The sequence below is a fragment of the Mauremys reevesii genome, linkage group 1, assembly GCF_016161935.1.
Source record: "Mauremys reevesii isolate NIE-2019 linkage group 1, ASM1616193v1, whole genome shotgun sequence".
Lineage (NCBI taxonomy): Eukaryota > Metazoa > Chordata > Testudines > Geoemydidae > Mauremys > Mauremys reevesii.
Genome location: NC_052623.1, coordinates 42,240,304 through 42,256,733, shown reverse-complemented (window position 1 = coordinate 42,256,733; position 16,430 = coordinate 42,240,304). Strand labels below are relative to the sequence as shown.

General features: G+C 42.4%; 1 protein-coding gene and 1 long non-coding RNA gene across 9 annotated transcripts in view; one reads left to right on the top strand and one right to left on the bottom strand.

The window, feature by feature from the left end:
* The window catches only part of LOC120399035, an 87,196-nt gene that overhangs the window by 21,538 nt on the left and 49,228 nt on the right, over positions 1-16,430 (bottom strand). The window contains exons 1-2 of one of the 5 annotated variants that reach the window (XR_005594906.1): positions 9,801-10,237; positions 560-766 (exon numbers count right to left, since the gene is read on the bottom strand). The exons of 3 other annotated variants lie outside the window; for them this stretch is intronic. This is a non-coding gene — a long non-coding RNA (uncharacterized LOC120399035). Of the gene's footprint in view, positions 1-559; positions 767-9,800; positions 10,238-16,430 lie in introns of those variants that run through there. One more of the 5 variants, XR_005594896.1, reaches the window with a different exon arrangement.
* The window catches only part of POGLUT3 (protein O-glucosyltransferase 3), an 84,365-nt gene that overhangs the window by 46,044 nt on the left and 21,891 nt on the right, over positions 1-16,430 (top strand). For 2 of the 4 annotated variants that reach the window (XR_005594857.1, XM_039526795.1), the window contains exon 1: positions 10,348-10,629. The exons of 1 other annotated variant lie outside the window; for it this stretch is intronic. Coding sequence is in view for 2 of the 3 variants with exons in the window: in XM_039526795.1 (XP_039382729.1) it covers positions 10,389-10,629 (241 nt within the window). In the remaining variant the exon portion in view is untranslated. Of the gene's footprint in view, positions 1-10,345; positions 10,630-16,430 lie in introns of those variants that run through there. One more of the 4 variants, XM_039526804.1, reaches the window with a different exon arrangement.

Below are 16,430 nucleotides of genomic sequence, written 5' to 3'. Positions count from 1 at the left end.
TAGGTTGAGGAGCCCTTTGAAGACCAGTCTCAAATCAGTACAGACTTTTCCCCTCAGTCAGTGATGGATTATCGATGAAAGGCACTGTGGAAGAAGTGATGTATATTTGGGGGGGAGCAGGATTTGAATATGGAGAAGGTGGCTCCTTTCAAAACCTGATCTGGTCCCTGATATAGTACATTACGCTTTTCAGCATAATTAGTTTGAGAACATTAATAAAATAGCTGTCTTTTTCTGTGTAGTTCTAGATGATCTGGATGATCAGCTGGCACAGGAACAAGCCCAAGATTCAGTGAACAGAAAGCATCTAGTTGACAGTGGACCAAGAGCACAATATGTGTTCCCCAGTACAAGCAGACAGACTGCTATTAGGGGACAACACAGAAATAACTGCAGTGAAACACCCAGCACATTTTTCTCTGATGCAACAAGAACAATAAGAGCCAAAGAGGACCATAAAATTTTCTACAGACCAAGGAAATTTTATGATACATATATGAACAGATGCCATTCAGAATCTAAAGAATACATGCACAAGAATTCATTAGACAGTAGTTACCCTGTTCTGAGCAGAAGGCTGTCTTCTGTATCTTTTGGAGAGTCCTCAGAAGGTAGCTTGCATCTTCCTTCCATAAGACAGAACAATGGATTTCGACATAAGAGTTATATGGGGAAGGGTACAGTTGGAAGAAGTTACTCTGTGTGTTCTCTTCAGAGATATCCATCTTCAGCGTCCTCTGAGTTTTCAACAACTAGTTTACAAAATCTATTGGCAATGGAGAACAACAGTGGATTTGTAAGAAGGAACAATCGGCAAACCCCAAAGCGAATTCCCCTCTCTTCTATTGTATGGAATAAACCATATACTTCTGAACGTGCATCAAATCAAGACAGTCTTTTTAGGACCCAATCATTAATGGAATGGAATGCCACAAAACAGGATAAATATCCTTGCCCTCCGCACGAAAACAGAAAATATGAATTTTACCGGTCAAAACACCATTACAGAAGAGATGTGTCAAGTACTAATTGGTTTAGTAGCATCAGTTGCACAGACAAAGCTGCTACTTCACTATCCTTAGATAATTGGGAGAATTATCCGTTATGCTGGTTGGAAAACAACAGGTCCCACTATAGAGATACAGCTTGTCATGGTAGGTTCCAAATAGACCAAAAGAGTTCTCCTTTTGGAAGGAAAGAGGAGCACCCTTCCTGGTCTGATATTTATCAGTACTACAATGATGAAGTGTTTCTTTCCCCTGATGCTCACTATGAAATGATTACATCTAATTTAAATGACCAGCAAAGTGCACATGCAAAGAATGCTAAACTTGCTTCACAGTGCCATCAGAGTGACTTTCAAACACGTGTGTCAGAGAACAGAAGCAGTGTGGAGATATCAAGTGGTGCAAGTAGTAAACTGCTTTCAAAGAATTCAAAAGACCCTCAGAACTGTCTCACTTATAAATCTGCAGTTACTTCAACCAGCATCAAAGCAGATGTGTCTAATGAGTCTGTCTTACTGGGTTCAAGGTTCAAAATGAAATTGGTAGCAGAGAACAGCAGTTCTGCCACTAAGGTTTCCCAAAGCCAGCCACAGCCTTTGGTTACTCAAATGAATATTAAGAAAGACTTTAAAAAAGCTGCTTCAGACTTGGAACTATCAGGCAAGGCAGACCAGAAAAGTATTAAAGACATAATATTACACCCAGTTTCTCAGAAAGTGGATACAAAAAATACTGTTGATCCCCAGATTTCTCCTTCTAATAATGCTGCTGCCTTGCAAAACAGCACATCTCTTCTTAATTCACCTCTCTCACTGAGTTCAAGGAGACAAACCCAGCTCACCGCCACAAGAGAGACTACAAAAAATAACATATCAAAGAGTTGTAAAAGAAACCTACAAAGAAAGGAAAATGATCTTCCTGCTCACAGTGAACTTAATCAGACCCCTTCTCTTCTGTCAGCTGATGAGAGCAGAAGGGGATCATTTCTTTCAAATCTGAAGCAATGGGAACATCATCTGCTTAATTCAGCAAAAAGAAAAGGCATTAAATTAGGAAGCTGGAGAGCAGAAACTACTGATCATATCACTCCTAAGGGAGAGTCTTTCCAGGTAGGTGTTCTACAAAGTAGTGCATCAGTTCATTCTGCTCCAGTTACTGAAACGTTGGCAAACCATCAAAGCATATTGCCCAGTCCTCCAGAACTATTGTCTCATAGTTCACAAGACTCTCGACAAGCCTTTTCTCATAAGAGCTATCCGAAATCTTTAGAAACTCCAACTAATTCTTCAGTGAATTGCAGAGTTACTGAAGCTCCAGCAGAAGGTGGGAAAGTAGTTGAGTTGGCAGGTGTTGTTGCAAAAGATATTCCCCAGGAAAAACGCAAAGATCAAAACATTTTAGCCAGTAAGGACCATAATAGTCAATTAACTACTGGTGGTTCACAAAACAGGAATTGTGAGAATATTTATGCATGTAGTTTTGACAAAGGCCCAGAGATTGCTGAACGTAGTTTAAACTACTTTTGTTTCGAAAGAGAAAATGGAAAAACAAGACAAAATGCATCTTGTATTGAAAGGCTCTATAGGCAAGGAAGCTTACTGAGACACACGAATAGTAGAAGCATTTCTGGCTCTCCTGTTAAAAGCAACCCTGAGCCTCCGGAGCCTCTTGTCATTTATTACACTTTACCTAGAAAATCAGCTAGCATTGCTGGCAGTGTAATGTCAGGTATGTCCATCTCTTTCCCTAAAAGCAAAACAGCCCCGTGGGATCATGTAGAGAAGCAGAACTCAGACAGAGCTGCCACCTTTTCTTTTAATCAAGGAGATAAAATATCTTCTTTAGGATCAGCACATTCCTCAATAAGACCAATACCTTTAGATGGTATTACAGATATCAAAGAAAATGTCCTGCAAATTAAGGATCACCCTTTGCCTCTAAATAGGAGCCCTAACCACTCCTTAAGCGATAGTACAGTTGTCTCTGAATCAGAGAGAGAGAAACTTGTAAACAAAAAAGAATCCCCAGTATTTTCAGACTGTTTGGAAAAGGAAATGGGGGATTCTTTGCAGAAATATAAAACTATTAGCACATTTACAGTTTCCGGTGATGAGGATCATGTTGAATATCATGAGTTGGTTTCAATTTATTACACCTTACCACGGAGTCATTCAAGAACATTGTGTAACCTCTTTCTAGATGATCCAGAGATTACACCTTTATCTCTTTACACAGAAAAATCTAAATCACCAAAAATGCCAAACAAGAACTCTGAAGTTCGCATCGGTTTAGCAAATGTAGCTTTTCTTAGCACCTTAGAAAAAGAGAGACACCCACATTCTCCTGATCAAACTCCTGCAGCTTCAATGACACCCCAGAATGCAAAGACAGGTGCTGTTGACACAGATCAGGAAAGCTCACATTTTTCTCCTAGCACTGAGAAAGTATGTACTTCACAGTCAACAAGCATTGTACATAATAAGAAAGATATTTCACCAGGGCTTGCATTAAAAGAAAGCACACTTGTACTTCCTAACATGGTGACATCAGACACTTCTGTTCATGATCCAGAATCCACTACAGAAGCGGATACTTCCGTTAAGGCAATTTCTACTGCTTCACACAACCAAAATATTGATATATGCTTTTCTTCAGGTAAAGAAAGTAAAGAGAAGGAGAACATTTTGCGTACTGACACACCATTAACCTTCTCTTTGTCAACCCCCCAAAAACACAAAGACCCTCCGGAGAATGTTTTTAATTTTACTTCTGCAATTAATAATACTAATAGTCTGCAAATCAGAGACTCCAAAAATTGCCAGCAATTTATTAAAGTAAAAGGGAATAACAATCAGAATATTTTACCACCCCAGTTAGATAAAAATAGTTCCCATGAAGGAAAAAGTCATAGAGAGTGTGCAGTCAATAATACCCCAATAAGCTTTGCTGAAAGTAAATCTAGGCATGATGCAGGAGCCAAAGAGAGATCAGATTTTCAACACCAAAGCATTTCCCTATATAACAATAAATGTACTGGATTTCTAATGGGAGCTGAAAGTTCCAGAAATAGCATAGATGAAGAATTAATTTCTGATAGAAAAATGCTTCCAAATTCACAGAACAAACCATTTCAGCTAGGCACAGTTTCTGCAGCTAAACCTATACTTCAACCAGCCAAAATAGGTATCCCAGACTCACATGATCTAGTGAGCCACAAAACTAAACAAGAGCAAATATCCCTGAACACTCAGATGGACAAAGATTGCACTAGTTTGCAGAAAGCTGTGATGTACAGTGAAGACAGACAGAATGTTGAGTCTAAAGATAAACTCTCCAGTGTCACACAGGATCTGCAACTGCTGCAGAGTGCAGTGAGTGAAAATAAGCTTATGTCTGATGGCACTAGAGAGAAAGTCAGTGATATAGAAAAAAGGAAAAACAGACCCTCCGTTAAAAATGAAGTGGCAGCCATTTACAAAACAAGACGAAAATTTTCTAGTAAAAATGTAAATCCAAAACCACACATAAGTAATATATTTTTACAGAATGATGGAGGTACCACATCTTTAGAGATTAACATGACACACAGCACATTGCATTCCCCTGCTTCTACCCAGCCATTTCTCCAACCTGGAAATGAAGACGAGAATCAAAATCTGACCCCTGGTGTTTGTGACAGCCCTGTTCACAAAATATCTGAGAAGAATAAGAGATCACAAACTAATGATGACTCTCCATTGTTAATTAAAAACAAGAATCAAGGGCCTTTTGCAAATTCATACAACCAGAGAAGAGAACTCAACAATCCCAAACAAAACGAGAATGAAGTGGAAAGCATGCTGAGCCCCACAACCCTATTTCCAAAGGAAATAGCTGCAAGAAGTAAGAATTCCCAAACACTTGGCCCGGGGTTGGAAAACAGAAATCAAACCATCTTTTCCAGAGCTACTGAAGCAGATTCATCAGGAAATCAAAAGAGAACAAGTACTGGTAGTTCCCATGATCCACTACTGTTGCCATTTTTAACTGACAAAAACTCAAACACGTTTATAAAAAATTTGCAGGCAAATGTCTGTTCACAGAAACAAGCCCTTTCCTCAGATGAGTGTGATCATGATCAAAACCTCCATCGGTCAAAGAGTTTAAAAAATGCAAACCTGCACAGGAATCAGTCACGCATGAGTCGTGCAAAGAATCAACGTGAACGTCACTTTTCTGAAAGCACCTATACTCAAGATTCCCATGACAACCCTGGCTTTGGAAGTAACTGTCTACCTAGAGAGAGCAGGTACAATAGAAAGTTTAAATCTTATTCTGAGCTGTGCTCTTATGATGAAAATGAAAACTGGGCTTCATATGATGAGAGGACCACCACCTATGGCACTAGACGTGTGATGTATCCTTCTATTGAGTTTGGTATATTTGGAAAAGAACAACAACTGGCGTTCCTGGAAAATATCAAGAGATCACTCACAGAAGGGAGATTATGGAGACCAAGTCTTCTTAAAAACCCTGGCTTTCTGAGAAATGAAGAGAGTGATTCTTTAAAAAGGGCTGAGCTCTTGAACTCAAGTTCTGCCAGGAGCAAAATTTCAGTAGATGCTTCATCCCCAAGAGACTCAGTTGACATCTATCGAGAAAAACCAATGGTTTATTCAGACTCAGACACTGATACCACCACGGATGATGAATACTATCTTTGTGAGACTGATAAAGAATCAGAACTGTGAGATCCCGTAATACAAGATTGAGAGAGAGCTCTCATCTGAAAGGTGTTTTGGTGGTTCCTGGATGAGCATAAACATGTAACACATTTTGGGCCAGATCCTGTGCTGGTGTAAATCAGTGTTGGTCCATTTACTTTAATGAAGTTATGTTGACTTATACAAGCTCAATTTGGCCATTTTATATTTTAAAAGTATTTAAACCTGTCGTTTTCTTTTGCAAGCAAAAGATAAATTCTCACAATTTTTTTAAAATATTTTATTAAGAAAAGGAAGATGAATGTGGAGCTTTTTATTGTGTAATGATATGTAAGTATCTCCATTGACTTCAGAAGGAGTTGGATTGAGCTTTTATATGCTAAGTGGCCAGGGATTTTTTTCCTGTATAGCTTTGTGGATAGTAATCTCACACACACAGGCTAGGACTATAACAATGTTTAAAGGGGAACTGGATAAATTCATGGTGGCTAAGTCCATAAATGGCTATTAGCCAGGATGGGTAAGAATGGTGTCCCTAGCCTCTGTTCGTCAGAGGATGGAGATGGATGGCAGGAGAGAGATCACTTGATCATTGCCTGTTAGGTTCATTCCCTTTGGGGCACCTGGCATTGGCCACTGTCGGTAGACAGATACTGGGCTAGATGGACCTTTGGTCTGACCCGGTACGGCCGTTCTTATGTTCTTTGGGCAGAACAAAGAGGGAAAGCACCCTATTGAGGCAAGGCAAACACTCTAAAGAAGAGCCTGACCGATGCATGCAGTACACTTTTACTACTGGAAAATTGGGTTAAAATTCTGAATATGATAAGTACAGATGAGTGATAGTCTGCTTTTAAAGCATCATATGGAAGATACAGGGTTGAAATAGCAAGAGTCATTGCTGGCTGGGGCTGAGGTGCATTACCAGCGTGGCTTCCTTTGTCCTGAGGATGATTCTAGTTTTTAATAATAATGAGTCACTTCACAGAGCACTAAGTTGAACAAAAAATTTAAAAAATTCTGTAACTTGGTTCTCTTCTGTTTATTTCCTATGTGTTTCATTTCCTACACTTCATGGGCTCAATCCTTAGCTGCACGTAGTTCATGCTGGGCACAGCACTGTTAGTGGGAAAACAGAGGTGACTTTAAATCACTTTTCCATCTCCCCTAGCCCTCAGCCCAACAGGGGGCTAAAACAGTCCTTAGCATATCTTAGAACAGCCCAAAAAGCTACTATAAGTTGCACCAACAAAGCAGTCCTAGGAACTACTGTGCTAGCTGAAGATGGGGCAGCATGCTGTATTCTCTGGCACTATCTCTCCTCTTTTCCCCTTCCCCACTATACCCCTTACTCTGAGGCAAGGAGAGTGCTGGAGGTAGCCTCAGCTGTCTGTATAAGGCAGTTTAAAGGGCCTCTTACACCACTTTGGTGGGCACTTAGTGAGGCTGAAAGATCTGGCCCTATAAGCAAACATTATTTTTGTTTTTAAATAGCTGCATTTTTTTCTATATGTAGTGAAGCATGTCAAAGCTTGAAGAGGAACATCTTTTGACATGTTGTGTCTCGTATCTTCCCTAAATTAGCATCTCCCTTTGGTATTTTTCTAACATGCTCTCTGTCATTGCAATACCTTTCATCCTTTGAATAGAAAGGCTATGAATGTTTTCCCTGAAGCTGTTCCCATACCACTTTACTAAATGTTGTATCGGTATTACACATTAGCCAAAACCCACACCAGGCCCTGAAATCTTGAACTGAGCTTCATCTCTGGCCACTCAAAATCACGTAGCTCACAGAGCCAGAAGATCACATAAGTTTATTTGTACTTAATCTTTACTAACTTCACATCTGGTCTCCAATTAATCTTATTCCAGAATTTTCTCTATATTTTTCATTTAATAAAATTATCTAAGACACATTATATTTTTATAACTGGAAAGACAATGGCCTGATATTTTAAAGTAATATATTTTAGGCAAAGCAAGCAAAGTTTGTATCCCTGAATGCTCCACATGAAAAATATTGTATTAGACAATTTGGTATCCTTATTTTTTTTATATTGTATACTTCGTTAAAGAAGTGGAGCTGTACTTTGAAAGTGTTTTGATGTATAAATATTGTTATATATTTTATTTTCTTTGGTTGTACATAAGACTAATATAAACTACATATTTATATTCAGAATTGTTCTTTAAGTGGTATCTATTTTGGAATGATTTGCACATACTGATGCATACAGTATTGGAAGGAAATAATTTTCATGTAAATGTAAACTTGTAAAATGTGCTGTTCTGATGAGAAATGCTATGACTACTTTATGTACATGGTTTTACACCATATATACAGAGTTCCAAACCATAAGATTAATAAACCAATTAATACTAATTAAGGGTTTTCTGTTATGATACATGTTTACAGGGAGATAAATGGTCATATGATTTGCTCCAGTAAAAGTGGATTATTTGAATGTTCATACTTGTAAATATTTTCTACCCATATGGTGGATTTTGGACTAAGTTCTCACACTGGATGCATAAAGGAGGCGTTCATAAAATACAGTTCTAGGTATATGACGAAAACTGGGAGCCATACAAAGAAATCAAAATAGTTTAGAATTTGATCCTAAATTAGTTGTGCAAGACTGTGGTGGGTCAGAGTGGCTGGTAACTAATGTTAACAAAATTACATCAGCCCTTTGTAAAGAGTCACTCATATAAAAACATGAGGTCAAATTCATCCCTTTCAATAAGAAGATGCAGCTCTCCTAAACTGAATGGAGCTACACCATCTTTTGCCCAGTGGTGAATGTGGCCTGTTATGTCTTCTAAGCCTTCTCTTTAGCTATAATATATTCTATAAATGCTTATATATTATAGGATATTAATACTGAAAATGACTGGTTTGAAATAAATGGTGCATATTGCTTAATAAATGTTTGTACTGGTTTTATCTGTGCACTCTAACTCATACTGAACTATTTTATGCTTTTACAATATCTTAATGCTGCTTTCGCGATACTGATGCCAAACAATGCTAAGAGCATTAAAAGATTTAGAATTAAGCATCCAAGCATGATCCTTCATAAGCTCTAGGCATATCCAAGGATACACTGAAAACTCGAGCGTATTACAAGAACTGTGTCTGATTTAGCCAACTTTCAGACACCTATGCACAGAGGAATAACTTGTGCAGAGGAATGACTTGAATCGTTTAACTGCCAAGTACTGGCAGTGGAGCTAGACGGCTATAGATTAAGTCAATTATTAGATGTCCACATCTGCAGTTGTACTATAGTCCATACTTTTTTCTCTTTATGGTAGATAGCCATTTGGGGCACAAATGCCTTCTCTTCAATCAGAGATGAAATGTTTTCTGTAACAATCTACGCACCTTGCTAGCCCTGTATTCTGAGCAGTAGCAAAACGTCATTCAAACAGAATAGTTTTAAAAACATTTGCAATGATGATCACTGTGGCCTTTACACGTACTGAGAGAACAAGAGAGGGAACCTTCCTTTTGCTAGACACATGAAAGGATCAATCAAGCATGGGGCTGCTACCAAGTTGCTCCCCACAGGAAGTATGGTTCCTTGTTTCCCAAATGCCATAAGCCTGAGAGATCATGAATCCCACTTCAGGAAAGTTCTAGTAATAATAACCCAATAGTACACTCTGCGGGCGGGACCATGAGCCACCTACCAAAAAGGCCTAGCACCAAGAAAGGAAAAGTTAATTCATGGTCAGGGGTATGAAAAAGCATGTTGAGCAGCCAGTTTTAGATACTATTAATTGATATTTGGCATAATGCAGCCTCAGGGGGTGGGAAGCTACAAACAGTGGGAGGAAAGGAAAGGCTTCTCCATCCTTGAGTGCTTTGCTGAAACATGGCCTAGAGTCTCTTTTGAGATGTCAATGTAAAGCTGAATGAGTGTGAAACAAGGTATTATTTGTGTGTCTGCACTCCATCCACAATGGTGTCCAGGTATGTACGGCTCCACCACCGCACTTGGATACCCCGACTGCTGTGGCAGGAAGCGCCCTTCACTTCTTATTCTAACTTAAATATTCAAAGATCAAGGTTTGGACACACCTGGGTTAAAAATAGCGGTCGGGGTGTGTTTGTGCTTAAAGCTCAGAACAGCATAGGAGAGAACAGGAACTACCCTTCAATGGGAGCGTCTCTCCTCTGACTGGCCCGCTCGGCCCCGCGTCTCGCCCAGCCCTGTGCGGGGCAACCGCCGCCTCACGTGCACAGGTGGGGGGAGGGGGAGGGAGCGGGAGGCGACGAGGCCGGCTCACAACGTTCCGCAGCTCGGCGCCTCTCCTTGCCCCCCGGACGCTCCCGGCGAAGCGGGACAAGGCAGAGGGGCGGGTGACGCGATTCTCAGCTGAGTGGCTCCAGCGGTTTCACTTCCTCCCGACTCCGCGAGGAAACGGCCGGTGGCGCGCGCGCGCGCGCGGAGGGGGAGAATCCCCTTCTGCCGCGCGCGCCACCCGCACGGCCGGGCCCCTCCCTCCGCTGGCAGATCCCGCGACCCACCGCCGGGGTGGGGGCTGCAAAGAGCGAGGTCGTTGCTCTCTCGCCCGATTGGCCAAAGCACCCTCCAATCACAGGCAGCCAGCTCGCCTCTCCTGGAGCGCCCCGTCCCCAAAAGTTGTGAGCTCCCCGCGCACCTCTATGCCGGGCCGGGGGATGGGGCGCAGCTGCGCCGCCGTGCTCCCGTCATGGCAGCCACCGCTGGAGTGTCTCCTGCTCCTGCTGCTCTTGCAAGGGGCGGAGGCTCCTCCCGCGCCTGTCAGTGCAGAGAGGAGCCTGGTTTGGGGGCCCGGTCTGGAAGCGGAGCTCACGGTGCCCGTCAGGTATTTCTACATCCAGGCGGTCAGCGCCGCGGGACAGAACTTCACCCGCTCCCCCCCAGGTACCGCGCACGCGTCTGCGCTTCGCCCCCGGCCCTGGGTGCGGCTTCTGTTCCCCAGGCTGGGCTCTGAGCCGCCAGCCTGGCTCAGGGGGCCTGGCGCTGGGGAAACTCTCACCTGCAGGAGTTGACTCAGGACGAGAAGCAGATCCAAAGAGCCTTAAGTTTTTCTCCCTCCCCAGGCGCGTTAGTGCGCCTAGTAACCCAGCATCAATCACTGCTGCTTTGTCATCTTGCAGCGTCGGACGCATTTCACTGTAATACTAGTACGTTTAAACACCTAAAGTCTCACTCTGTGATAAGCTCACCGAAAACATTAAAATCCTACGTTACTCTTCTACTGTCCAATGTGTCTTTCCATGCAACCCTGCATCTTCTCTCCAGTTTCCTAGATGCTAACAGACAATTAGCAGCATTGAAACAGCGTGTTCAGAATTAATTAGCCTCCTGGGACCAGTCTTTAGGTACAGCAGTTCCAACACTCTGTGTTTCAGTGGTAGGAACAAACTAACTATCTCTAATCCAACCACACACCGTTAATACTAATCAAATACCTTTTGAAAACATTGCCTTGCTGTTCACTGGTCACAGCCTTCTCATTCCTGCTGTGGAAAAAAGCAGGACTTTCTCCTCTTGTCTACCTGTGTGTACATGAAATAGCTTGAGCTACATAACTAGTGTGAGATCAGAATCAGGTCCTTAGTGTGGTCACCTATGCCTTTCAGCCTTCCTTGTGCTTCAAAAGTCTCAACTTCTGTCTGAGAAATGTTAGAATTGTAATTAATAATACTTAGCACTAATACACTGCTTTCCTGTAAACTAATTACATCTCACAACACCCCTGTGTGGCTAGCAGATACATATGCATTATTATCTCCATGTCACAGATGAGGAAAAGAGACATGTGAGTAATTTACCCAAGATAACAGGAAATCTGAGGTAGAGCCTGTCTCTAAAACTCATGTTAAGTTGGCAAAACCATGCTTCTTTTCCAGTAAAAGATTAAGAAATCATTCCTGCTATCTATGGATCAGAATGTTACCAGATCAGATATAAAGTACTAATCTGCCTCCAGTATTAAATTTATGTAGAATGAAATGTAGATTTTAATGCCAGAAGGGACCGTTATGCTCTCTGACTTCCTGCATTACACAGGCTATAGAAACTCACCCAGTAATTTCTGCATCAAACTTGTAACTTCTATTTGAGCTACAGCATATATTTTAGAAAGATTAACTCTTGATTTAAAGACTTAGTGATAGAGGAGAATCCATTTTATTCCACTGGTTAACTACCCTCCTTGTTAAAAATGAGACATTTCTCATCTGAATTGCCTAGCTTCAGCATCCAATAATTGGATCTCATTATGCCTCTTTCCGATTTAAAAGCCATCTACTACCAGTAATCTCTTCCCGACGTGCGTACTTGTAGACCAGGATCAAGTCACCTCTTAACCTTTGTGACCGAAAGCACCCCTGTATTCATACCATACTCACTATTGTAATAATCTTTGTACTAAATATGTCTTTTGAGGTATCATTTGGAAACTAGCTTGTTGGTCAATAACATGATGGTGAAATGTATATAACATTATATGTAAAGTTGTGAATTCTCTCCTAGTCAAAAGTTGTTAGACAGGCAGGGGTGAGCTGGAGCCGGTTCGCACCGGTTCACTCGAACCGATTGTTAAATTTAGAAACGGTTTTAGAACCGCTTGTTAATTGGCTTCCCTGCGAGGGAAGCTTTGATGGGCTCTGGCTGGGAAGGGTGTAATTCCTCCTCCCGGCCGCCGGGGGCGCTGCTCTGTGCTGTGGGAACCATATGGGCTGCCTCCTGGCCCAGTTGCTGCTGCTGCTCCTCGGGCCTCTGGCCGTGGGGCTCCTGCTGCTGCCTGGTGCGTCCCCGGCTGCTTCCAGCCACTCCCCGCGTGTGAGTGCCTGCATCTCCTGCCCCCGCCCCCTGGCACAGCCACCCGCAGCCTGCTCCTGCTCCAGCCAGCCCCTGTCTGCATCTCCTGCCCCCGCCCCCTGGCACAGCCCCCCGCAGCCTGCTCCTGCTCCAGCCAGCCCCTGTCTGCATCTCCTGCCCCCGCCCCCTGGCACAGCCCCCCGCAGCCTGCTCCTGCTCCAGCCACCCCCTGCCCACAGCCAGCCCCTGTCTGCATCTCCTGCCCCCGCCCCCTGGCACAGCCCCCCGCAGCCTGCTCCTGCTCCTGCCACCCCCTGCCCACAGCCAGCCCCTGTCTGCATCTCCTGCCCCGCCCCTGGCACAGCCCCGCAGCCTGCTCCAGCCACCCCCTGCCCACAGCCAGCCCCTGTCTGCATCTCCTGCCCCCGCCCCCTGGCACAGCCGCCCGCAGCCAGCCCCTGCCCACAGCCAGCCCCTGTGGCCCCTGCCCACAGCCAACCCTACCTAAAGTTCTTTAAAAATGAACTTTAGGTAGGGTTAACATACATCTGTATTTTCCTGGACATATCAGGCTTTTCGGTTCTTAAATTGCTGTCTGGGCTGAATTTTTTTAAAATTCCTCCCGGGAAAATACGGACGTATGGTAACCCTATTGGTACAAAAAATACATGCTCTGGCACATCCCTTAAATCAGAACTTTATAGAGAACTGGTTGTTAAGATTTTAGCAGCTCATCACTGTAAACAGGCCTATCCTAAACAAAGGAATGTGTTTATCTCAATTTACATATAAGTACTAAACAGGGTCCTGGAGACAGCAGGGGGAGGAAATGGCAGGAAACAGAACAATTTGCCTTTTAGCAAGCACAAATGGGGGAAGAAAGAGCATGGTGCCTCCTTTGCCTCCAGACTCCATGTCACCTTCCTTACTGCTTGAATAAACTTTACTATGAAGGGTAGCCCTCTGAAGAATTCACTTCAGAGGTTCACTGCACCATATGGCACTATAAGGAAAGGGGCAGAGTACCCCAAGAAAACAAAGGTACTATGACCCTTGGGCCTCTGGGGGAGATTCTGACCAGGGAAAGGGTCAGTCACCATCTTGCTGGAAGACTGTGTGTGAGAAAGGCCATCTTAAACAAAACCTTGACCCAAAACTTGCTAGATTGCTAGATTGGGTTTTAGATTTTTAGATAAGTGTTTTCACTTTTATTTCCTGGTAACCATTTCTAGCTTTATCTCCTGTACTTGAATTCACTTAAAATCCTTGTCTCCTTTTGTCAATAATCTTATTTTTAATCTAAACCAATCCACTGCTATGTGTAAACTTAACTCCAGTTAAAGTAACAAACGGTCAGAGGGCAACAAACCTTAATACCTGAAATGTCCAGGAGAGGGCTGGATATTGCAGAAAACACATATTTGGGAAACTCTGGGACTGGGAGGGTGTTGGGGTCACCCTGCAAGGTGTAGAAAGGCTGGTGGAAGCAAGTGTGTGACTGGTATATTGCTGGCAAGAGGCTGGGGTCAGAACTGCTGGGCCAGGGCTGAAGCTATTCACAGACACTCAGGGTGGCCTGCATGCTGTTTGGCTGGTTATGAGTGGAACAGGGAAGGCAGTGACACAACCCCTCACAGATCTGGATTGCACCCCAGAATGTGACAACCTTCTTCTGACTAAACTAAATGGAGAGTGCTTTCTAACTCCCTCACTATAACACTATAAATAAAGTGTGTTTTCCAGACCTCAGATCATTCTTGTAATGCTTTCCTAAATCTTTTCCAATTTTTCAACATCCTTTTTGACATATCAACACCAGAACTGTACACAGTATTCCAGTCATGGTCACATTAATGCTATACACAGAGGTAATACCGGCTTCCTACTACTTGTTAATTCCCTTGCTTATACATCCAAGGCTTGCACTAAACTGCTTAGTTACAGCATCGCACTGGGAGCTTGTATTCAGTTGCTTGTCTGCCTTGATCCCTAAGTCCTTTCAGTATCCCTGCATTCCAAAATACAGTCCCCCATCCTGTAAGTGTGACCTATGTTCTTTGTTGCTAAATGTATGACCTTGCATTTGACTGTAAAGTTAATCTCTGTGTGAGCTCACTTTCCCTTTTCCCCCTTGTAAATCTGCACTACAGCAGGTGAAATTTTATTGATGATGGAAAATGGTCCAGCCCATCCATCTAGACTCCAGGACATGATTTTTTTAATATTAATTTTAAATACATTACTCTATCTCCGATTTTCCATAACTTACTGGCCTGAGCCACATGCAAATCCATAGTCTCTTGCTTTTTCAATGGCGTTAGTTTAAATTAAATTTATTCTTTCAGTTTTATTGTAATTTCCTCACCCATTTGGTAACTGATACCTCCTCTTTTTCTTCTTCTGGGTACAGTGAAGGGCTCCACAATCTCATAGGCCTTCCAAAGATAATTTGATAAGGCTGGTAGCCAGTACCCAATTGATCACTACTTCAGATTGTCACCAACATCACTGGCAATTTATTGTCCCAATCTTTGCCAGTTTCTTGCACTACTTTGTGTAGAGCTTGTTTAATAGTTTGATTCATACTTTCTACTGCTCCTGACAATTGGGGATGGTAGGAAATATGTACAGTAGGTGTTGCTTTATTCCTAAAGCTTTTAATAAACTTTTATTTCTCCTACAAAATGTGGCCCGTTATCTGAATCAATTACTTTTGTAGTTCCATATGTACTAAACACTACTTCCCACAACTTTTTGGCAGTGATTTCTGCAGTATGATTTCTGGTGGGAATCGCCTCCACCCATCCAGAAAAGAGATCTACTATTACTAATAAATACTGATTCCCCCTTTGGGTCTTAGGAAATTTATTAATATAATCAACCTATATTCTACTCCATGGCTCCACAATTCTTTGGTGCAACAAAGGTCCTGAATTCGATGGTCTATTCCCATCTGCTGCACACCTTACGCAGTTTTTAACAAAGTTTTCTACGTTCTTTCACACCTTAGGCCATATTCCAATTTGTTTTACCTTAGAGTATTCTCTATTTCTTGGTGGGCCGTAGAGTGACACAGGTTAATAATCTCTTCTATTTGAAGTTTTGTCAGGTACCCACTTTACCTCTTCTGTTTTCTTATTTACCACATAGCCACCTTGTATATTTCAAGTATCAGAGGGGTTGCCATGTTAGTCTGGATCTGTAAAAGCAGCAAAGAGTCCTGTGGCACCTTATAGACTAACAGACGTATTGGAGCATGAGCTTTCGTGGGTGAATACCCACTTCGTCGGATGACATGCATCCAACGAAGTGGGTATTCACCCATGAAAGCTCACGCTCCAATACGTCTGTTAGGTTGCCTACCCCTGTTATAGACTATGGCACAGGTGCCGAAGGTGGCACGCAAGCTGATTTTCAGTGGCACTCACGCTGCCCGGGTCCTGGCCACCAGTCCGGGGGGCTCTGCATTTTAATTTAATTTTAAATGAAGCTTCTTAAACATTTTAAAAACCTTATTTACTTTACATACAACAATCGTTTAGTTATATATTATAGACTTATAGAAAGAGACCTTCTAAAAACATTAAAATGTGTTACCGGCATGCAAAACCTTAAATTAGAGTGAATAAATGAAGACTTGGCACACCACTTCTGAAAGGTTGCCGACCCCTGGTCTATAAGGTGCCACAGGACTCTTTGCTGCTTGTATATTTCAGTTTCCCCATCTTTCCTCAGGTTTAACCTTCTGTTTTATGGCTTGAACTCTAATAACTACCATAACTTCCAAAGGTTTCTTTGCTGCTAATCTAGCTAAAGCATCCACTTTATCATTCCAATATTTTTTATTCCCTTCTAGCTTTTGATGACCTTTTAATATGTTTTACTCTTAATTTTCC